The 24675-nt window shown below is 39.8% G+C and overlaps 1 protein-coding gene across 5 annotated transcripts; it reads right to left on the reverse strand.

The window, feature by feature from the left end:
* Positions 1-854: 854 nt before the first annotated feature.
* On the reverse strand, positions 855-21257 carry LOC145360305 (cyclin-L2-like). 5 transcript variants are annotated; one of them, XM_080215461.1, is made up of 11 exons: positions 21006-21254; positions 18287-18361; positions 14546-14655; positions 10173-10293; positions 8297-8361; positions 5512-5611; positions 4778-4882; positions 4550-4691; positions 3677-3797; positions 3300-3392; positions 855-2230 (listed from the first exon to the last, which is right to left on the reverse strand). In XM_080215461.1, exons 1-11 carry the CDS (start codon positions 21204-21206, stop codon positions 1864-1866), a joined length of 1500 nt encoding a protein of 499 aa, XP_080071587.1. In that variant the 5' UTR covers positions 21207-21254; the 3' UTR covers positions 855-1863. The 5 variants fall into 5 exon arrangements, with proteins under 5 accessions (XP_080071587.1, XP_080071589.1, XP_080071590.1 ...); XM_080215463.1 differs by lacking the exons at positions 8297-8361; positions 10173-10293; positions 14546-14655; positions 18287-18361; positions 21006-21254 and adding exons at positions 6587-6999; positions 7268-7386; XM_080215464.1 differs by lacking the exons at positions 8297-8361; positions 10173-10293; positions 14546-14655; positions 18287-18361; positions 21006-21254 and adding an exon at positions 7268-7386.
* Between the last annotated feature and the right edge of the window lie 3418 nt (positions 21258-24675).

The raw sequence follows: 24675 nt of genomic DNA on the forward strand, positions 1-24675 counted from the left end.
GTCAGAAGTACAAAAGTGACAAACTTCAACATCCCCTGTCCATTAGTGTTGCAACCAAGATGGTCTACCAGTCTAGGGCAATTTTGCTAACTGCCCTTACATACTTTACCTCTGTGTTGTGCTCATTTAACAGTAGCAGTGTTTTGACTGAACAGAGCATGGTTCTTTGTGCGCAATCAGCACACACCTCACTTCATGTGCCCTGTATCACGAGTAATATCGGTAGGAAAAAAAATTACATGGACAGAAACTAATGGAATCTGGCAACTCCGCACATGGGCAGCAGTCAAAATGTCTCTCAGGCTGCATTCAGGCTGCCATTTGTGGCCCCCAGTGTTCTAAACAGTTTCTAAGATATAATAGTTTTTGTTGCAACAGTCAGATTCTTAATACCTTGTGTAGTTTTTGTGTGGGCTATGATTTCCCATTATCACTCTACAGCACTCATTTCTTCAGCCTGAAAATGATACTAATGGCCATCCTCTGCTATGATGTTTGGGCTGCACAGTGGTTAGCACTGCTGCCTCACCAGCACCAGGGACCCAGATTCAATTCCAGCTTTAGGTCACTGTCTGTGTGAAGTTTGCATGTTCTTCCTGTGTATGAATTTCCTCCCAAAGATGTGCAGGTCAAGTTGATTGACACTAAAGAACAATTTAGTATGGCCAGGGGGATACATGGAGTTACAGGGAATAGGGCCTGGCTGGGATTGTTGTCAGTTCAGGCTCGATAGGCCAAATGGCCTCCTTCTGCACTGTAGGGATTCTATTCTATGACTAGTTATGATAGTGACCATTACACCTCGAGGCCCAATAGTAACTCGCACAACTTCAAAGCCCAAGTACACTGGCAACTTAGTAAAAAAGTTTATTTACAGTATATGCATATCCAAATTTCATTTGTAGTTCATAAAACTTACATATTCAAGGCACATGTATGTTTGCTGCACTACATTAAAAGGCTTATATACAATTTCTCCTGGTTTTAAGCAATTCATTTTACTTAATAGAACAGAACATGTACGCTTGAACAGACGGACAATTATCAGCTGCAAATAACCTTCTCCCCTCCCCCCAAACAAAAACCTGAAAATCTCTTTACAAATTACAAGTAACCATATTATCTTAGGTACATTATTACTTCCCAAAGAAAAATGTTTAAAGTATTTCACATAACTACAAAGAGCATGGCTTATTTCTGAGAAATACATTAGTGTATGCAGCAGCAAAAAAAAACAAAGTAGCCATGTATCTTTTATTCAAAACCATATCACTATCAATCCAAGAATAATGGTTAGGATTGAGTACAATAACAGGTGGAAGTATTGAATTACACATTCAAAAGGATTTTTTAAAAACTAAACTATATGAAATTGGCACCTGGCTGCACACCCTTTCAAATGTGCTGAGACAGCATTGGACACAATGTCATTTACAGGACAGATGAAACAGACACAAAAGGTATCTATCACTCTCCCTCCACTCCTCCAGGTGCATTGCACATGTACGTCTGTTTTCTGTCTTATATACAAACAGTTAACACGAAAGGAAACTTTAAAAGTCATGTGAACGCAAGTTAAAAAATAATTTAGAAACCCTGAAACAATATAAAGCCGCGTAAACACAACCAAAGTTAATCAGAAAATATTTAATATGAAATCTATCAGCAGTTGATAAGATGCTATCAAAAAACTGATGTCAGCAGAAGCCACTACATCTGCCTTTAGAAACTACAAAACAAGCAGTGCAATTTACACAAACTAACCCTCAATCCTCCAAGTGAATCTCTTTAACAAAGGTATGTTTAGAGATTGTATATAAATCCTGAAATACAAAAGTAAACGACAGAAGTAGGGTCTATCCATCACCGCCGGTGTCTGCTGTGGCTCGAGTGGCTGTTGTGATGTTTTGTGGACCTTTCATATGACCGTGATCGATCGTGCCTCCGCTCTCTGTGATGGCTCCTACTTTCTTTGTGCTTTCGAGGAAAATCTAAACGCTCTCTGGATCTACTTCTAGATCTTGACAAACTTTTACTGTAGCTCCTGCTGTGAGATCTCCTGCGTTTGTGGGAATTGTACTTATATTCACGGATATCATCATATTCTTTAACTTTTGGCCTGCCAATGTAAGGTGAACTTCGTTTATGCCGTTGCGGAGGGGAATCACTGCGGCTTCTCGAGTGGCTGCGGGATCGAGAACTGTTGGATGCAGAACGACTCCGACTTCTTCTGCTCGCAGGGAACAATCAACCCGAAACACAAATTAGTACTTAAACTATATCAAAGTACACAGAATTAAGGAATGGAACAGTGCACAAAGCTATTTGGCTGTCAAAAACAGTTCTGCAAGAGTAATCCAACCAGTCCTACACCACATTCCCAGATCCTGAAAATTCTCCCTTCAGCTGTTTAATTCCCTGTTGAAAGCCCCATTAGTGTCCACCTCTACACCACAAAGCAATCCCAAGGCCTAAATACGCTCTCCATAAAAAAGCTTTTTATAAAAAAGTCAGATATAGTAAAACCAGAAAAAAAAACAGCTATACCAAGAAATACTCTTTTGAAATATTAGCTGGGTGAAGGTGGCTAGTGAATGACCCACTGTAGATGTTTGCCAACATTCAATATCATATCCTTCATATGTACTCCAATCCAGCTCACATAACTATGTAAAAGGTTCTCTCTTTCTTATACTCCTAAACACCCTCCTGTTCAACTTCTAACCTTGCTAAAAAAAATAAGGTGCAAGCAGCTGAGGTCTTTCCAGGACAGTCATTTGTTTTCAAATGATTTTTTTTTAAATGGGAAGAACTCAGGAGAGAGAATTTATCTTAGACTATACCTGAAATTGGAAATCTGTTCGGAGGATTGCCACTTTTCTTTATCTACAAATTTGCAAGATAAATGTACTGAAATCCATTTAGGTTTTATTAAACCAGAATTGTAGAAAAACAGTCAATCTTTCTAATAAATGACAATGTAGATTCTACAACAGCTCTGCCCAATTTTAAAATTGGAAATATAATCCAAACTAATAAATTATATAGTTATTGTTCTCAGACTGGTAGATCCAATAGTTCAGGTTTCAGCATGACAGAATTCACTACTAGTTCAATCAGAACACTACATGTAAATGTCCAGGTACTGGTGTGGGTCAAAGCAAAAGGGTACTGTAACATGAACATGCAAAGTTCATACATATTCAGATTGATCTTTTGCACAAGGGAAATGTCCAGCACAAGCAGAGAAAGAGACACAAGTCAGTGAAATACTAGCACTTTTGATTAGTATTACTTACCGCCGCCTAGGAGAATGTGATCTAGAGCGAGACCTTGAGTAACTCCGACCTTTGCTTCTACTTCGACTTCTGCTACTCTTACTCTTTTGAACACTACAAACAGAAATTATTTTTGGAATTTTAAAATAGGCACCTATATTCATGACAAAACCGAGACAAGTTTAAGATACAGGAGGAAATTCTGAATGCTGCACGGTCTAACTGATGTCATTTTTAGGAAGCCACAGGGCCTTTTTACCAGAAGCAATTTTCCTGTGACCAAGCAACTTGTAACTTTTTAAATAATTTAAAACCAGTCAAAATAGGAATAATTTATCTACACCATTCTCAAACTATAAAATGGGATGCAGCATGAAAGGGATATATGCTTCACTCACCCGTTAAAAGGACTAGCAGATCGGGGCCATTTCTCTTCCTCATCAAGTTTTCTTCGAGCGTTTTTCATTGCCTGAATAGACAGCGGTGAAGGTTTTTCAAACTTTCCATCCTTGGGAGAATCTATAAAGTACAGATCATTTGGAGAAAACATTAGTGAATGTTTGATGTATTCAATCAGATCCTGACCAACGGAATCTCATAACTTCATTTATCCACTTTGGTTCAGTAACCCTTAATATCCTTACCCAATAAAAATCTGTCAGATTTTAAATTGAACACCCAGAATTGGATTTTTGGGGAGGGGTTCCATCTGTCCCAAAAATTATTTTAATCATCAGTCAACACAAAATTCAACTACATTAGATTACTCAAACATAACTCAGCAATCACTTGTGTTCCAGAAGACTCTCACGTTTCCCACTACCAATTAACTGACCGACCTCAAGTTAAATGTTTTTGCCCTTCCTTAAGCAGTGATAATTGGATTTTTAAAAATTGAAATTAGGAGCAGGCCATTCAGCCCCACAAGCCTACTCCATCATTAAACAAGGTTGGGGCTGATCTGATTGTAACCTCCATTTCACATTCCTAAACCCAAACAGTAAATCCCTAAATCAGGAATTTCGAAATTTAATAATGCATTTGTAACTACCCCCCAACCTAACTAATACATATGTAGATTGACACAATGATTTAGTTAATGTTTAGTGCAGTGAGCATTTCAGAAGTCATTTGATTAATCATAAAAAGATATACAAATAATTGGAATCATATCACATGCCAATGCATCAACTTTGATGTATTTGAATGCTAAAAAAGTTGACTAACAGAACAAATGGCAAATTTAAATTTTACTAAACAAAAGTCTGTACCTGGTTTTGACGATGGTGAGAAACTAGGTGGAGCGTCTAATGCAGGTGTCCCATCTGGTAAAAGACCTTTGGCTTTAGCTTTTGCTTCCTGAAGTGCCACCTTCCGCTTTTCAACTTCACTGTCAAGGTGCTCCAAATTTGCCTGCAAATTGTAAATTGTAAATTGTAAATTGAGAACAAGCTCAAAGAAACAAAAAACATGCAACCAATTTTTTTTCTGTTTCAAACCTTTTTTCTGGTGTAGAGTTTTAAGATTTTCACACAGATTTCCTTCATTTCTTCCTCACTCGTTCCAAACAATAGAAACCAATGGGGACGATTTGGGAGTGGAATCTGCAAAGAGTTAAGTCAAATTACATGGCCATAAAATTAAATTATTAGGATTCAGCCTTCTTAATGCAATCATAATTAGAAATCATAGAATTCCTACAGTTCATTTGGCCCATCAACTCTGCACCAACAACATTCTCACCCCAGGCCTTTCACGTACTTTATCTTTACAGTTAAAAGACTCAGTTAAGTTTTATTGAAAAAACTGATTTTTCAAACGTCCGTCTCCCTTGATGGAAACCACACAGTGACTGAAACATATAGGCAACATCTAAAAACTTAAGCCTCTGTTAAGCTGTAGCCAGGTACTGAGAATAATCCCAATTAACAGACCGAAAGAAGTTAGATTTGATCTGTTTCACTCGCTGGTCTTAAGTCAAGTTAATAGGGTCACCATCGTTTTCAGATGTAGTATGTAGGGAGTGAGGTGGCTTTTTTTTTAAAAAGTCAGATTTTTAAACCCAATGATTCTCACTTAATAATGACTGACAACACCCGATTCACAAGAACACTGGCTACTTAGCCATGATATTGAATAGCTAGCCAGAAATTCTAAAACCTTATCTCATCAAAAGACAACATGTTTTATAGAAATGTGTACACGTGTAGAGAGGAAGAAGGTGTTCACCAACCTCAAGTGCCCTAGCAGCCAAGTAGATGCAGGCACAGGCAATGGTCTCTGGATGGTACCGGACAAACACATCTGTCCGCAGACTGTCATTCATATAATTCCTGAAATAGACAAGAAAAATGTTGCGGCAACCCACCCAATACACTGCTAATTTCTGAGTGTAACTGCTTTAGATGAAAAGTTAAAAAAAACCACACAGGGTTCAAAATGCTCACTTTTCTGTTATTTCTGTAAAACAACCAAAAGTCGAAGAATAAAAACAGCAAAATAAATGAAGTTAAAGAATTGAGGTGACAAAGACCTTTAGTCAAAGATGCAGATTGGTTTGTACATAAGAAATTAATTTAGATCAAGCACCTTTACAATTTATTGTATATATATTACAGCTTAAAAGCCAAATGGCACATTTCCACAGGTAACTCCATTAGAAAAATAAAATTTCTTAAGTGCCAATTTTCTAGCTATTCTTACGTTTTGAACAAGTTTTACCAAATGCAGATTCCACACAACACTTTGTTAATTTCTATTTTCATACTCCCTTTCTTTCAAGCATGTTGGCCAATATAAATGGCAGAATTTTCCAAACTCTTCAAATCACTTTATACTGGAAAGCTGGACACTTAGAAATGAATTAAGTCTCCCAGAACAACATTCCTTCCCTGATTATTAGTATTCCTTCGTACAGCTCCATTATCGAGACAGTCAGAATCGACTTCAATAAAGTACAAGAATTATCACTGACTTCAATGATCTGTTCTTGGCAACCAAGTATATATGGATAGTTACTCACGAAATGGTAATGCTTATTAAAAATTCTAGTATAACCTTATGGCATCATTTAATAATGAAAAATCTGATGGAAATTTACTCTTCCATAGCTATGTTGGATAAGCCATTCTTAAAAATCTGCATGTGCTGCACAAATGAGCATTTTGATCCCTGTATAGTAAGGAACATAAAGAAAAGAAAAAAAAACACAGAGAACCCATTTTAACCTCCATGCTGATCTACTCACTGGCCTGCTCTCGTGATAAACCAATACAACTCAAGACATGCAATGTAAAATTAAGACATACTTAAAAACATCCATATTTCATGAAAGTCTTGAGATAATGATCCATGCTAGAATATCTGCACTTCGTCTCCTTGATCACAAATGTAAATCGCAAAAAAAAGTTTTTCCATGCACCAGCAATACTCCAGTCACTGATATCTTCTCAAGCCTGTACAGATCAAAGATCAATAACGTGACTCGATTCTTTGAACACTTGAAATCAGTCTTTATCCAATCTGAAGGGCCACGCAATCAAATATGGAAGCACTCTTCTTGGTAACTGTCGCATTTGATGCAAATACTTAGTGAAAGCATTTTCAATTCGCCCCAGTCTTCTTTAGTGAAAACAGCACACAATAATTCTTCTTGCTCATAGTTCCAGAATTCAAGATTCAGCCAAATCAGAAATTGAGAAGCTGCAAGATATCACAGGTGCTGCACAACAGTCAGAAGAGTTTCAACAGTCTCATTAACAGTCTTTGATTAGGTTTTCTTCCATTACAGCAATTATTAAAAATAGATTGTTACATAATTGTCTATAATAAAACATTGAAAGCTATTATGTATTAAACATTAAAATTATAATAGAAACATTACTTTTAAATTTAATATTTAAATTTATAAAACAAATCAATATTTCAATTTCTACATATATTAAAAACTGTTTAACACAAGAAGCAGTTGGCCAGTTACTATATACCACCTCTCACTAGACAGTCAGCCTTCTTGGAGGAGAACCTGCAATGGATTGGTTCAAAGTGGCAGCCAGTTAGGGCCATCCTGGCATCAAAGTGCTTGGAGGGCAGTTCAGAAGTCTTAGTCACTTACCATCAGGGTCTACCCTTTGATCGAAAGAGTAGAAAAAAAGAGAAGTTAAAATGGGTTCTCAATTAAGCAAATGCTACACCAGCCATAAAAAGACTAGTGAGCAGAAATATGAAACGTTATCCTAGTAAGATTTTTTACACAAATCAGATGTGCATGTTTGAAAAATAAGATTCAACAATCTAGCAAACCACATTTTCCCCCCACCCTCAAAAAGTGACTACAGCACCATCTCTCTCCCTCAGATAAATCGAATTAATGTAATTGAACAGAAGTTGTAACTGGTACAGTAACATGTTCTTACTTCTGCCAAGGTGGACTCAGCAAATTAACTCTGCATTTGTTTCCATAAAAACCCTACAGTGCAGGTGGCGGCCATTTGGCCCATCACCAACAACAATCCCATCCAGGCCCCATCCCAACAACCCCATGTATTTACCCTACTAAGCCCCCCCCGACACAAGGGTCAATTTCATATGGCCAATCCACCTAACCTGCACATCCTTGGACTGTGGGAGGAAACCCATGCAGACAAGGGATGAATGTGCAAACTGCACACAGACAGTGACCCAAGGCCAGAATTGAAGCCAGCCCAGGTCCCTGGCACTGTGCCACCCACATGATAACTTTCTGATCTTGACTCTGTGTCAAGGAAATGAACAAAGGAAAGGACTTTTCCACAAAGTAAAGGAATCACACATTTCCAAAATGTTCGGATCAGTCACTGAACACTATCCTGCATTCCCTTGCTGACAAGACCAGCAGAGGCCTGGTTAAAGCTTGCCAGCCTGCCCACAAGCCAGGGAATGGTGCAGAGAAGGACTGGGGAGGAGAGAAACATATAGATACATATTTCTGCCACTGTCTTTGCTGGTCATCTAAAAAAAAACAAAGAAAATCAACTTACCATGCAGTCTGGACCAGAGGCCGGTTACGTTCACATTCTAACACCTGAAGATACATAACGATAATCTGGAAGATACAGGTTATAGAGTTACAACTGAACCTCATTTAGTCATTAGTGGGAGTGCCTGTAAACAGAACCCAAATACTGTTTAACACTGTCCCCATTTTTCACTTCAGTTGACTAATTTCTTTCGTCTAAGCAACTGAAATGCCACATTTATCACTGAAGGCACACTTTTACTAAAACTCAGTGGAGACAAACGGTTTTATTTTCATTAAAAAAGCTAATTCCAAAAATATATTAAAATCTCCTGTTGTGGTTGTAAATATAGTAGCATGCACAGCAATGCACTTCTGCAGGTGTATTATGGCCTGTAGCAGTAAAGCACAGAACCAGCTAGGAGTTTCAGTTAAAGCTATGAATGACATTTAAACCCACCTACTTTCATTTGAATTGCAAGACAGGAAGAGTACATGGTATCAAAGCTTTCTGCAACACAGCGCTTATTTAACCAGTTATTGTTAATTTCAGAAGAATAATAAGGTTGCAAAACAATTTTCCTAACACTTAAAAAGGTGCTAAAATGTGTGAAATAGGTATTTTGAGAAAGTTGCATTCAAAGTTACACATACACTCCCAGAAGTTCAGTCTGCCAGATCGGCATTCAGCCTCCAAATAAAAAATATTAATCTGCCAGAAGCAGATGAGAGCAAAAATTTGCTCCTCACCATCTCTTCACTGCCCCCATGCCCTTCCAAGGTCCAGCGTGCATTGAAGAACTGACTTTTAATAAGGGTTGTCAACGTATGCAAAAATACAACAGCAAACATAAACCAGTTTACAAAACAATATTTTCAGAATGCAGTGGGAAGATTTGTACTCAAACTTTGATACAATTGGCATGTCATTCCAATGTTTCTAATTGGCTTTGATTTAAATTTAAGATGTTAAATTCTACAGTGCAACATCCAGAACCAGGACAAGGTCCAATGGGAATGTATAAAATAGATTACATTATATCCACTGGGCCCCAATAACCAAAACATGGCTCTTCAGCCACTATTGGAGATGAAAGGCTGTAGATTATTTCTGAATTGCAAGACCAAGAAGTACTAGAACCATTTGCTAGAACCATTAGCTGCGTTAATCTTCAAACAGACATCAAAATATCCCAATTCCAATTGAACATCAGAGACCTGCATGACAACCATACCTTTCTTTCACCATAGAAGCAGCCTAAACTGCTCAGCTTTTCCAGCATTTCCTGATTTCATTTCAGATTTCCAGCATCTTCAGTGCTTTGCTTTTTAAATCAAGTACTCCATATCGCCCAACAAAACCCACTGTCCAGATCGGTTAAAAAGTCAAAATTCACAATAAAACAAGTTTTACCAGCAAAGGCTAGAACCCATAAATTCTGACTAATGCTCACATACATAGTAGGACTTCCTCCAAAATTGTCAGGGCTGTTGCAACCTTTAAACTTAAATAATGCAAGAATGCATTATAATCAAAATGCATTTAAACAAATACGTGCTTGTGCCTTTATGCAGTAAAATCAGTATTCCTGATAATGTGCTAGAGGTAGCGCATTGCTGTAAAAATAATGCAGTGAAGAACTGGGTTTGATTAATCCCATGTACAAAAATCTAAGCTGAATCAATCGCATGGCAGAAAATTAAATGCTCAATTGAAATAACCAAAAGCTGTAAATTAACCTGTGTCCTTGAAGGTCTTGGCTCAGTGTTGACAAAAGTGAAGAAGCCACAATAGTTTAGACTAAGCTCTGCTTTCCAAACAAGTACCCAAGTGAACAAAATAAAAGACTTAGAAAATAAGCTTATCGTATCTCAAACAGCAGGTTAAATTGACAAACCTTGTGAGGGTGCTTGACATGAACACAGAATCCCAACTCCTTTAGCACTCGTCTTTCTGCCTTTATGACTTGATTCTTTAGGTTGACATAACTCTGGTCCAAAAGAAGTGGTACAGGAGACCTGACATAACAGAAAACCATATCAGTTTAAAATATTGATCTTTATACTAATACTAGATATTGAGTTTTTTTGAGAAGGTGACCAAAGAGGTGGATGGGGGTAAGGCAGTTGACGTGGTATACATGGATTTTAGTAAGGCGTTCGATAAGGTTCACCATGGTAGGCTTCTGCAGAAAATGCAGATGTATGGGATTGTGGGTAATCTAGGAAGTTGGATCAGGAATTGGCTATCAGATAGGAGACAGAGGGTGGTGGTGGATGGTAAATATTCATCATGGAGTGCAGTTACGAGTGGTGTGCCTCAGGGATCTGTTTTGGGGCCACTGTTGTTTGTAATTTTTATTAATGATCTGGATGAGGGTATAGTTGGGTGGATTAGTAAATTTGCTGATGACACCAAAGTTGGAGGTGTGGTAGATTGTGAGGAAGGGTGTCATAGTCTGCAGGGAGACTTAGATAGGTTGCAGAGCTGGGCCGAGAGGTGGCGGATGGAATTTAATGCGGAGAAGTGTGAGGTAATTCACTTTGGTAGGAGCAACAGATGTGTCGAGTATAGGGCTAACGGGAGGACTTTGAATAGTGTGGATGAACAGAGGGATCTAGGTGTGTGTGTACATAGATCCCTGAAAGTTGGGAATCAAGTAGATAAGGTTGTCAAGAAGGCGTACGGTGTCTTGGCGTTTATTGGTAGGGGGATTGAATTTAGGAGTCGCAGTGTAATGTTGCAACTGTACACTACTCTAGTGCGGCCGCACTTGGAGTACTGTGTGCAGTTCTGGTCCCCGCATTACAAGAAGGATGTGGAGGCGTTGGAGAGGGTGCAGAGGAGGTTTACTAGGATGTTGCCTGGTATGGTGGGGAGGTCCTATGAGGAGAGACTGAGGGATCTAGGGTTGTTTTCGTTGGGAAGAAGGCGGCTAAGAGGGGATCTTATTGAAACATATAAGATGATTAGGGGTTTAGATAGGGTGGATAGTGATAGCCTTTTTCCTCGGATGGAGAAAGCTAGCACGAGGGGGCATGACTTTAAATTAAGGGGGGGTAGCTACAGGACGGATGTCAGGGGTAGGTTCTTTACCCAGCGGGTGGTGAGGGATTGGAATGCCCTGCCTGCTGCAGTTGTAGATGCGTCTAGTTTGGGGGCGTTTAAGAGATCTCTGGATAGGTTTATGGACGAAAAGGGATTGGTATAGGCTAGTGGGTCATTGTTTTTGTAACTGGTCGGCGCAACATCGTGGGCCGAAGGGCCTGTTCTGCGCTGTAATGTTCTATGTTCTATGTTCTATTTCAATAAACATTCGCTCACGTTAATCAGGAAATTTCAGGTCAAAATTTCAACAAGTTTTCAATTGCCAAATACTGCTTCCACATTCTCCCATGACATTCCTCGCATTGGTTTTTTCCATTTAAAGACTCCTGAAATGTTTTTGTGACATGATGCAGTTGACATTAATCTCAATGACATGCCCTTCATGCATTGAACATTTAAACAGCTGATTGTGCTAAAGAATTCAAGAAAATAGCTTTATGCCTGTTGCCAGGCGGTCAGAAATTGCGTCGAGAGCCAAACTGCTTTACTGGCAACCACTAATTTCAAGAATATGGGTTAAAAAAGGTTCCATGTGTGTTTTGAAAATAAAGTTCATGCTCTAACTTAGCTCTTTATGGACAGAGGAGCAAATTTTTGAGATACAACGTGGATGGTGGCACAGTGGTTAGCATTGCTGCCCTACAGCGCTAGGGACCCGGTTTCAATTCCAGCCTCAGGTGACTTTCTCCCAATGTCTGCGTGTGTTTCCTCCAACACTCCAAAGATGTGCAGGTTAAGTTGACTGGCCATGGTAAATTGTCTATTGGTATCTGGGGGACTAGCAGGGTAAATACGTGGGGATAAGGGGATAGGCCCTGGGTAGGGCCGTCATCGGTTCAGCCTTGATGGGCTTCCTTCTACACTGTAGGGATTCTATGATGTGATGAACAATAGCAACTATTCTTCCCTACATACATAGTCAGGGGTTTACGGTATGGATAAGTTGGGCCAAAGAGCCTGTTTCCCTATTGCGCAGTTTTTTTACGACTAAACTAGTCCCAATTGCTCGCATTTGGCCAATATCCCTCTATACCCATCTTAACCCATGTAACTGTCTAAACATATTTTAAGAGACAAAAAAATTGTACCAGCCCCTACTACTACTACCTCTGGCAGCTTGTTCCAGACACACACCATCTGAAAAAATTGCCCCTCTGGACCCTTTTGTATCTCTCCTCTCTCACCTTTAACCTAAAGCCCTCTACCTTTAGAAAAAGATGTTGACTATCTACCTAATCTATGCTCTTCATTATTTTATAGACCTCCATAAGATCAGCTTCCTAAGTTCCAGGGAGAAAATTCCCAGTCGATTCAGTCTTTCCTTAACTCAAACCATCAAGTCCCAGTAGCATTCTAATAAATCTTTTCTAGTTTAATATCCTTTCTATAATAGGGTGACCAGAACTGCACACAGTATTCCACGTGTGGCCTTATCAATGTCTTTTACAACTTCAACAAGATGTCCCAACTCCTGTATTCAATTTTCTGACCAATGAAACCAAGCATGCCAAATGCCTTCTTCACCACCCTGTCCACTTTCAAGGAGCTATGAACCTGTAACTCTAGATCTGTTTATACTACCATTAGCTGAGTAAAGTCATGCCCTGGTTTGATCGACCAAAACGCATCACCTCACATTTATCTAAATTAAACTCCATCTGCCATTCGTCAGCCTATTGGCCCAATTGATCAGGATCCTGTTGCAATCCTTGATAGCCTTTTTCACTGTCCAATATGCCAATCTTGGGGTCATCTGCAAACGTACTAATCATGCCCAAGTTCTCATCCAAATTATTAATATAAATAAGTGACCCTGAAGCACACCACTGGTCACAGACCTCCAGTTTGAAAAAAAAACCCTCTACTACCGCCCTTTGTCTTGTGTCATCAAGCCAATTTTGTATCCATTGGTTACCTCACCTTGGTTCCTGTGAGATTTAATCTTATGTGACAACCTACCATGTGGTACCTTGTAAAATGTCTTGTTAAATTCCACATACACAATGTCAACTGCACTGCCCTCATCTATGTTTTTGGTTACCCCTTCAAAAAAAACCCCAAATTTGAGGCGCATGATTTTCCACTCAAAGCCATGATGACTGTCCCTAATCAGTCCTTGCTTCTCTGAATGTCTACAGACCCTGTCTCTTAGAATACCTTCCAGCAACTTGCACCCTACAGATGATAGGCTCACTGCCCTGTACTTCCCAAGCCTTTTCCTGCAGCCCTTCTTAAACAAAGACACAACATTTGCTACCTTCCAATCATTAGGCACCTCACCTGTAGCTGATGATGATTCAAATACCTCTGCTAGGGGATCTGCAATTTCCTCCCTAGCCTCCCACAACATCCTGGGATACGCTTCATCAGGTCCCAGGGATTTATCTACCTGCTTTTAAGATCTCCAGCACCACCTCCTCTGTAGTGTCTACACTCCTCAAGACACCACTATTTATTTCCCCAAGTTCCCCAACCTCCATTGACTTTCTCAACAGCAAATTGATTGAAACAGGTTGAATAGCCACAGTAAATGATCTTTCAATTGGAAAGCATAAATCCAAGTTATTTATCAGTCAATACTGTATTTGTAATCAAAACCAACCTTGGCATGGTTGAAAGAACAATTTTCAGGGCAGTTACAAATTCATAGAATCCCTACAATGCAGTAGGGGCCATTCAGACCATCAAGTCTACATTGCCTCTGACAAGAGTATCTTATCCAGGCCCTCCCCCGTTATATCCTCATAACCCTACACATTTCCCATGGCCAATCTAGCTAACCTACACATCTTGGGACACCAAGGGACAATTTAGCATAGTCAATCTGTCTGATCTGCACAGCTTTGGACTGTCAAAGGAAACCGGAGCACCCAGAGGAAATCCACACAGAAACAGGGAGAATGTGCCACCTCCACACAGTCAACTAGGGCCAGAGTAGAACCCAGGTTCCTGGTGTTGTGAGGCAGCCATATTAACCATTCTTCCACAGTGCTACTCTAAAAATTAGGAAAAGATCATACAGTCAGGGGACTGCTCAATTTAGGATCCAAATCAAATATCGCTTCCAGCTTGGAATTTTCAACGAATCCTTTTGGTAACTTCTGGATTTGCCTTTTTACCTAAATTTTATGCTCATGAACTTTGTAAACATTTGCAACTTACTTCTTCTCCCTGAGTTTCCGCAAATGATGAAATACATTGATGACATCCCGAATGCGCCGAGGATCTTCTTCAATTTTAGATGCCAAATGAACACAAGCCATTGATAATATCTGTAAGAAAAAGGTATTAAAACGTTCCATTTTTAAGTGACCTTTTTACTTGTATTCCAACTGTATTTTTGTAACTCCAATAGGTGCTTACGTAATCACATATTAGTTCCACATCGATTTGTCTGCCTTTTAAAAATTACATTGCTCATCTGGCATTTTGTCAATATTACGTCCACTTCATAAATGCCAATTGTACTGCTGCGATTTGTGATCAGATACACCATCAACAATAACTTAAGGCCATAAAGTTTTCAAATTCAGAACTGTACACAGTCACATTTATTGTACGCCCAGATGTGGCTGCCAATTTACGTGCAGAAAGGTTTTACCAACAGCAAATGAATGAATCAAGAAATAGGATCAGGCCATAGTGCTCCTAATGCTTACTCAGCCATTCAAGGTAATGGTTGAACTACTAAATTAATTCCACTTTCCCACTCAATTTCCACTACCTTGATTACCTTAATGTGTGAAAGTTTATTGACCTTAGCTTTGAATACACTGAATAATTGTGCACCCACTGCCCTAGGTTGATAAAAGCTTGTGAATGTATTGAAATTAAATGAGGAAATTTCCAAGCTAGAACATAAATGCCCACCTCTTATCCCGAGACCATGGTTCTCTATCCAGGGAAAATAACTCCTCAGTATCTACCCTGTCATGACCTCTCCAGAATTTTATATATTTTAACGAGATCATCTGTCGTGCCAGATAGACCCTACTTTCTTCAAATCCCCATCTTACTCATTAAGATTACCATTCCTACGTTAAGGAATCTAAAACCAGCACATACCTAATTGCAGCACGACTTCCTTACTCATACTATGACCATTGTGTTATAAAGGCTATACTATTTGCCTTCCTAATTGCTTGCTGCACTCGGCATGATCTTGCTCATATTCACGTGAGGACATCAAGGTGTCCCCCTGAATTTGATTTCTTGTCTCATGTATTAGTATATGATGAAAAATATTGTTTCTTGCGCACCATACAGACAAAACATGTTGTTCATAGAGAAGGAAAGAGTGCAAAATGTAGTGTCACAGTCATAGCTAGGGTATAGACAAAGTTCAACATAACGCGAGGTAGGCCCATTCAAAAAGTCTGATGGCAGCAGGGAAGCTGTTCTTGAGTTGGTTGTTACGCAATCTCAGACTTCTGTATCTTTTTCCCCGATGGAAGGTGGTAGAAGAGTGCATGTCCGGGGTGCGTGGAGTCCTCAAGTATGCTGTCAACATTTTGCAATCTTTAATGTTTTAAAAAAATATTATTTCTCACATTCTTCCCACCAAAGTAGATCATTTCCACAAATCATACTCTTTCTACCCTCTTCTTGCCCACTCACTTTAGTCGTCTATACCTCCCTCTCTCCCTCCCTTTCTATTCCTCATAAGACTCAATTCATCAATCGCCAGCAAATTTGGATGTGTTCCACTCAAAGGTTCAGTATGCAAGAGGGTTAAATTTTACTGAGCTAAAATGGTCTTCGTCCTCAGTTAAAATGTATTACCTTGTCACAAGAGCTTCTGAAGAATCCAGTCACCACCACCTTATTTTTCAGTAGGTCTGTTGGGAAACTCCATTTGAATCACACCAATTTTACATATACTAGCAGTTCAGATGACGTGTGAAAATAGACTATGAATGCCAGTAGGTTACAGACCCGGAGAATCATACCAGTGTCCAATCATGGCTTCACCCAATATTTAGACAAGTTTTCCAGCAAGGATAAACAGATAGCCATTGGGAACAAGAAAGGTGGAATAAGTACAAAAGCAGCCAAAGTGCGGATGAAAATAGAAAAATAACACCCAAACATGGCATAAGTGAAGCAACATACTGTGAGTACTTCATTGGGTCTTATAAATTTCAGTATCCAAACAATCACACACAGATAATGTGCTACACCATTTACACTAGATAATTCCAAGATACATAGAGAAAATATATCAATTTACACTATTTGTATTTCACCTCAGTCAGGGGCCAATGGAATAATAACTCCAAATACACATAGCAATTATTATACAACACAAGTAAACTTAACCAGACAAACATGCAGCTTGACAAATAGTTCTAAAGAGTCAAACAGACTCGAAATGTTGTTCTCTCTCCCTGCAAACGCTGCCAGATCTGCTGTTTTGTTTCAGATTTCAGCATCCACAGCATTATTGACAAATAGTGACCTATTTGAATCAAATATCTCAAGCAGCAGAATTTGCAATTACAGCCACCACTAAGTAGAGGTTAAATGAGGAGCAAATCGCCGAATGTTTCTAATTAGCACATCCTGAATCACCTAACAGCAACTTCACACGTATTTAGCACTCACTTTTCAGAAGGTTACACAGCACATGCATTACATTTAAGTGAAGTCTGCCCTAGATATTGCCTTTTGGTCTGCCTGACACCCAATTTGTCTTTCCAAACTAGATGGCGCAATGCTACATGGCAAAATGCCCATGGGGGAAGATGGTGATATCATTATGTCAATGGACTAGTAATCCAGAGTTCCAATCTAACGTTCTGGGAACATGGGCCAAATCCTATATGACAAGTGGTGGAATTTAAATTCAGAAAAATCTGGAATTGAAAACCAGTCTAAGCAACAGTTAAAAAAAAAACCCATCTGATTTACTGATGTCCTTAAGGAAATCTGCCATCGTTATCCATTCTGGTTTACACGTGACACCAGACCCACAGCAATGTTGTTGACGCTTACAAAACCCTCTGAAATTACCTAGCAAATCACTTAGTTCAAGGGTTATTAGGGGCAGGTAACGAATACCAACCTTGCCAGGAACACCCACACTCCACGAATGAATACTTAAGAAAAACACTGCTTCCTTTGGCAACATAGCATTTTGCTCCAAAGTGAAAATCTGGCCCACTCCCTTCTGCCCCCCCCACCCCAAAAATCTGCTTCTCAAAAAACAAGTTAACGCCTGTGGTTCTGTCAAAATCATTCCCTCCAGCAGAAAACGGTGATCCACCCAAAAAGAAAATGAGAACAAGGAGAAAAGCACCACAGAATAGAGAGCATATATCATCTGACTAATGCAAAAAATACAAATCTTGCGTATGATTTAAGCTGTGTGTCGCAATTACTTCCCAGAATACTATCACGTGACTTATTGTAATATTATGCTATTGCTTATGTAAAAAATTTAGGGGAGAAAAATCTGCTTAAAATCAGATTTCCAAATACAACAACTGGAATGATCAAGCTGGATTTTGCATATTTTAATAAAAATCTGGATCCCAATCCCATGGGTGACGCAACAACATTGAATTTATTGATTTAAACTCACTTTGTTACGTGCTTGAATAGTACATTTCTAAATTAGTTTAGAAGAGTGAACCAACTACAAGATGAAGATTTGCACTGATTGAAGACTACCAATCTAAGTGTGATATAGTAGGGACACAAGTCAAATCTTAGATACTTATTCACAAGGAAAAGGAAAGATTTCACCAGGTTTGTCTTGCATACCTTATATTTTCTTCAGTAGCAACTTTGACTGGCAGAAGCAACGTGAATCCTCCACCCAAAGTCCCAACTACATTAAAATTGTACATAGATAACATTCTGAATATTCCTCTGGAATCCAATTTCAGTTCAAACTCTTACCTCCATGGGATGCTTCACAAAGGACTTTGAGTAAAAGAAGCGCTGAAATAAAACTTGTCCAGTTGCCATTGCCACCTAGATCCATAAAGAGAACACAATCAGCCCAGAAAATTCAGGTAACACAAGAACTAAGAACTAGGAGCAGGAATAGGCCATCTGTCCCCTCGTGCCTGCTTTGCCATTCAATAAGATCGTGCTGATCTTTTTGTGGACTCAGCTCCACTTACCCACCCACTCACCATAAGCCTTAATTCCTTTACTGTTCAATAAACGTATCTATCCTTGCCTTAAAAACAGTGAGGTAGCCTCAACCGCTTCAATGGGCAGGGAATTCTACAGATTTACAACTGTGTGAAAAAGTTCCTCCTCAACTCAATCCTAAATCTGCTTCCCCTTATTCTGAGGCTATGCCCCCTAGTTCTATTTCACCCGCCAGTGGAAACAACTTCCCTGCTATGTTTCTATAAGATGTCCCCTCATTTTTCTGAATTCCAATGAGTATCGCCCCAGTCTACTCAGTCTCTCCTCATAAGTCAACCCTCTCAACTCCAGAATCAACTGAGTGAATCTCCTTCACACCCCCTCCAATGTTAGTATATCCTTTTGCAAGGAGACCAAAACTGTATACAGTACTCCAGGTATGGCCTCACCAGCACCTTGCACAGCTGCAATATAACTTTCCTGTTTCTAAACTCCATCCCTCTAGCAATGAAGGACAAAATTCCATTTGCCTTCTTAATTACCTGCTGCACCTGCAAACCAACTCCTTGAGAATTCTGCACAAGAACGACCCAGGTCCCTCTGCACAGTAGCATGCTGCAATTTTACCATTTAAATAATAGTCCATTTTGCTGTTACTCCTGCCAAAATGGATGACCTCACATTTACCATCATTGTACTCCATCTGTCAGATCCTCGCCCACTCACTTGGACTATCTATATCCCTTTGCTGACTTTTAGCATATTCAGCACACTTTGCTCTTCCACCCATCTTAGTGTCATGTGAATTTTGACACACTACACTTAGTCCCTAACTCCAAATCATTTATGTAAATCGTAAACAGTTGCAGTCCCAACACTGATCCCTGAGGCACACCACTAGTCATTGATCACCAACCAGATAAACACCCATTTATCCCCACTCTTTGCTTTCTATTAGAAAACCAATCTTCTATCCATGCTGATATATTACCTGTAACACTGCATCTTTATCTTATGTGGCAGTTTTTGGTGTGGCACCTTTAATTTGGTGCAGCACTCTAAAAGACACCAGATGCATTTAATTCAATATTATAGTCTGAGGACTAAACCCATTATACAAGTTAATTTGCATCACTACTTTTCTGGCTAATTAAAAGATTTAATTCCGTTCCTGAAAATTTACAAATTGGCTCAAGTAAATTCTTCAATTTTCAAGTCACTTCCATTTAAGCTACCTTTCATCATTCATTGAAGTGTTTAAATCTTATAGTACTTCAGCATTCTGGTTATTGTACCGAACTGGCAGCAATTCACGTAAAATCCCACAATGGTAAGTCACAAGTCTGAATTTGATGCATCTATCACCACAAAATGACTGAAAACTGCTGGACTGTCTTAAACCCAAAGAAAAGCAGCTGTCCCTACCTGGTCTGGCCTACATATGACTCGAATCCCACATGAAATGGTTGACGTTCAATGCCCTGTGAAGCAGCCTTACAAGCCACTCATGTAAAAAAATTCCCCAGTGTCACAACATTTTCTCAGGATAAGTAAAAATGGGCAATAAACAAAACCATGTTAACACTAACATAAGAGCAAAACATCTGTATTTTAAGATGAATATCAGCACTTAAAAGTATAACAATTTTCTATGATCCATTTTGACTATTAAAATCCATCTTTTGTCTTTTCAAATTGAGTTATCTCACGGAATATTCTAAATCATATTACTGAATAAACTCCAGTTAGGCCATCAGTGATGATCACAACTAGCAATTTGTGATACGGAAACTAATACCACCACACAATGGAGACTGGAAGAAAAACATGCTGGTGACTCATACATATGTTTCAGTATTTAATATTATGATGAAGGACTAAACAGTGGCGCGTTAAACGCCCATGTCTATTAATTAATTCCCGCATGTTTTTTTTGGGGGGGGGGGCTGAAGCTGGGGCCCCCCCAAAGGAGACAGACCTTTGTTGTCTCTCGAACGTACTAATAGAAAAATGATCGAGCACGAAAAAATGAAGCCATTAAAGACCATGTCGCAATCAGAATCCCAACTGGATCTAAATTTACACAATGAGACCAACACGTCAATCCAGACTAAGGTGGGTTCTGAGAACCTACAAGTGGCCTTGACCCAATTTCCTGTTTTTCACTCTTACACAACGACGCCAGCACAAAGCCCCAAGATTATTTACAGCAATTTGAAAAGGGTGGCAGCAAATTTCGATCTAAAGTCACCGTTTTAACCATCTTAATTCAAATCGGAAGTCGGCAGCTTCAGTCATTCTGAGGCGCCGCCACGGTTCCCCCTTCGACATTTCACCGTCTCTTCCGCCCTCAATTTGAGGATTACAGCCCGCAACAATCCCCATAATCGCCAAAAATACGGAGTAAAAAAAGAGTCCTAGACAAAGCTTCACTACTACACGCCGTAATCCATGGTGCCAGCCACTCCCCCAGAGCCCAGGAGCGGAGGGAGCGAGGCCTGCTTGGCCCCGGGCCTACCTGAGGGAGTTTCAACAAGATGCCGGCCGCTTGGATTAACTCGCATCCCACTATCCTCAGGTCGGTCTCCACCTCCGGGTCCAGCCCGTCTGACACCGAGGCCGTTAGGGAAAGTTTCTCCTCCGAGATGAGGCAGTTTTCCAGGGTCAAGGCGATACTTGAGTACAGTTTGTCTCCGATCAGGATCCCGCTAGCCGCCATTTTGTCGCCCCCGTTCCGCTCCTCGCGCGCCGGCTCCCACTTCCGGCCCCATTGGGCGGAAGTCCCACCCCTTCCGCGGCGCCATTGGTGAATCCCGCCCCATCTGTCCCGATCCCGGACGCCGATTGGTGCGAAGCGCCGTCAATCACCCCCGCCCTTGGAGTTTCGCTCTTTCATCTTGTTTTCTGGCTGATGGACAGCAGCTCCTCGCCCACAGCGGCGGCTCACCGACTTGCAGACGGGGTAGTGAATAATTCTTCGCTTTAATATTTGACGTGATGGAAAAACAGTAAAAAGATCCGCCCCGGAGTGAGTCATCCCAACGAGCTGAAGAGAATGACGCAGATCAGAAAGAGAACCTCCCCTCCCCCACCATTCAGAGTTTCATTGTGAATATGTAAGCTTTGGCATAAAAATAAATAATTTTGGGAGAGTATAAGTACTAAAGGATATGCTACATCTAGGAACAGGAGGACGTTTAACCCTCTTACTCTCCTCAGTCTGTTCATAGACTGAATTAGAGTGCAGAAGGATGCCATTCAGCCCGCTGATTCTGTGCCAGCTCTTTACAAGAACAAGATGCATCGTAACTGCTGAGATGTTCCAGCATTTTCTGTTTTTGTTTCGGATTACAAGATCCGCAGTATTTTGTCTTTATATTTCTATTCCAGATCCTAATCATTTGCTGCTTAAGATGTGTTCCCTCATGTTATAGTTGGTCCCTTTGCCTTTCTGCCAATGTCCTCTTTCTTGAACATTTTACTAATGAGAACAATTTCTGTCTGTATTTACTCTGTATCAACCCCTCATAATTTTGAATACTTCTACCAAAATACTTGTATAACGAGAACAATCCCAGTTTCCGCAATCCATCCATAAAACTAAAGTTAGCTCAGGGACCATTCCCTGGAGCTTCTGGAACACTAACATTTTGATTTGATTTATCATTGTCACATATTAGTATACAGTGAAAACTATTGTTTTTTGTGCGCTATATAGACTAAGCATACCTTTCATAGAGAAGGAAATGAGAGAGTGCAGAATGTAGTGTTGCAGTTATAGCTAGGGTGTAGAGAAAGATCAACTTAATGCAAGGTTGGCCCATTCAAAAGTCTGATGGTAGCAGGAAAGAAGCTGTTCTTGAGTTGCTTGGTACATGACCTCAGACTTTTATATCTTTTTCTTGATGGAAGAAGATGGAAGAGAGAATGTTCGGAGTATGTGGAGTCCTTAATTATGCTGGCTGCTTTACTGAGGCAGCGAGAAGTCAGAGTCAATGGATGGGAGGCTCGTTTGCATGATGGATTGCATTCGCGACCTTTTGTAGTTTCTTGCGTTTTTGGTTTGTAGTTTCTTAACATCATTGCTAAAGTGTGGTGCCCAGAATTGTGCTAAAAAAGAGAGCGAGAAGAATAAGAAAAGTGATATGTGGAGAAATCAAGGGCCAAAATCAGATGAGGGCGCAGTAAAAAAAGGAGGAACAGGACAAGGAACATTAAAAGCCTTAAGATTTTGTACCTGAACACTTGGAGCATTCAAAATAAAATGGATGAATTAATTGCGCAGATAGATGTAACGAGATATGGTATAGTTGGGATTATAGAGACATGGTTTCAGGGTGATCAAGGATGACAACTGAACATAGAGGGCTATTCAGTGTTTAGGAAGGAAAGACAGGACAAAGTGGTGGAGTTGCATAATTGATTAAAGCAGATATTGATACAATACTAAGGAAAAATGTTAACAAAGTTGATGTGGAATCTATGGGTTGAATTAAGAAACCAAGGGGCAAAAAACATTGGGAGGAGGGTGTGTGCACCATCGAACTATAGTGGTAATGTTGGGAGTAGCATTAGATGTGATAAAGGACACACCTGTGATGAAGGGAGACTTTAATCTGCATATAGATTGTGTGAGCTAAATTAGCCACAGTACAATAGAGAAGGAATTGCTGGAGTGTATGTGGGATGGTTTTCCAGAGCAATACGTTGAGGAACCAGCAATGGAACAGGCCATCTTGGACTGGGTGTTGTGCAATGCTAAATTTAGTAGTGAGAGAACCCTTAGGGATACATAACCATAATAGGATAGAATTCTTTAGAAGCATAGAACGAGAGTGAAATATAGAATTAGAAGGTACGCTGGGCGTAGCTTGCAAGAAGTTGCCGCGCTCTGAGACCACCTTGGGTATGATAAATAATCATCATTATCATTCATAAAAAAATGATGGTGCCAGAGCAAGACGATTCTTGTCAGCTGTCCCTAATTTACCCTCCAATTCCATCTTTTATTCTCGTTAATTGCTCTTCAAATTTAACTCTAACTCCTTTAAATTTTCCAATAATGTTCTGATCTTTCTCTTCACCCTGTCTGTGACTGCAACACTACATTCTGCACCCTCTATTTCCCTTCTCTCCTATGTACTCTGTGAACATTTTTTTTGTCTGTAAAGTGTGCAAGAAACAATACGTTTTACTGTAGCCCAATACATGTGACAATAGTAAAGCAAATCAAATCAAAAATCTTTATCAAGGTGCATAGTGAAATAGTTGATTCTGACATCAGGCTCCTGAATCTCAATAAAGGTAACTATGATGGTATGAAGCATGAGTTGGCTATGATGGACATATAAACATTATTTATTATTTTATTAGTGTCACAGTAGGTTTACATTAGCACTGCTATGAAGTTACTGTGAAAATCCGCTAGTCGCCACACGGGTAATGTTCAGGTACAGTGAGGGAGAATTTAACATAGCCAATGCACCTAACGAGCATGTCTTTCGGACTGTAGGAGGAAACCAGAGCGCCTGGAGGAAACCCACACAGACACGGGGAGAATGTGCAAACTGCGCACAGAGAGTGACCCAAGCTGGGAATTAAACCTGGGTCCCTGGCGCTGTGAGGCAGTAGTGCTAACCACTGTGTCATCATGCTGTCCATATTGCTGAAAGGATCGTTAGTAGCAGGCATTCAAGGAACAAAGTGATGAACTCCAGACGTTATTTATTCCTATTTGGTGCAAAAGTGGAAAGAGAACTGTGGCCAAGCCATGTTTTACAAGGAAAATTTAAGATAATATTAGATTAAAAGACAACGCTTTCAAATTGGCGAAAATAAGCAATAGACCTGAGGATTGGGAGCAGTTTAAAATTCAGCAAAGGCAGACCAAGGGATTAATTAAGAAGGGGAAAATAGAGTATGGACGTAGGCAAGCAGGAAACATAAAGACTGATTGTTAAGATTTCTATAGATGTATAAAGCGAATGAAATTGACAAAAATGTAGGTCCCTTACATCAGGAACAGGAATTCATAATGGGCAACCAGAAAATGATTGAGGAATTAAATTTGTCCTCTGCTTCTGTCTCACAAAGGAAGACATGAATAATGTACCAGAAGTTTTGAGAAACACAAGTTTTAGTGAGGAGCTGAAGGAAATCAAAATTTGTAGAGAAATAGTATTGGGGAA

The sequence above is a fragment of the Carcharhinus amblyrhynchos genome, chromosome 30 (genome assembly GCF_965287045.1).
Source record: "Carcharhinus amblyrhynchos chromosome 30, sCarAmb.v2.hapA, whole genome shotgun sequence".
Taxonomy (NCBI): domain Eukaryota; kingdom Metazoa; phylum Chordata; class Chondrichthyes; order Carcharhiniformes; family Carcharhinidae; genus Carcharhinus; species Carcharhinus amblyrhynchos.

Bases quoted from the DNA above. Each gene is read 5' to 3' on its own strand.
- LOC145360305 (XM_080215461.1), bottom strand. From the start codon at position 21,206: ATGGCGGCTAGCGGGATCCTGATCGGAGACAAACTGTACTCAAGTATC. The intron at 4,883-5,511 runs GTTGGTGAACAC...AACTCTTTGCAG, and splicing joins TGGCTGCTAGGGCACTTGAG to ATTCCACTCCCAAATCGTCC. The intron at 4,692-4,777 runs GTTTGAAACAGA...TACAATTTGCAG, and splicing joins AACTCTACACCAGAAAAAAG to GCAAATTTGGAGCACCTTGA.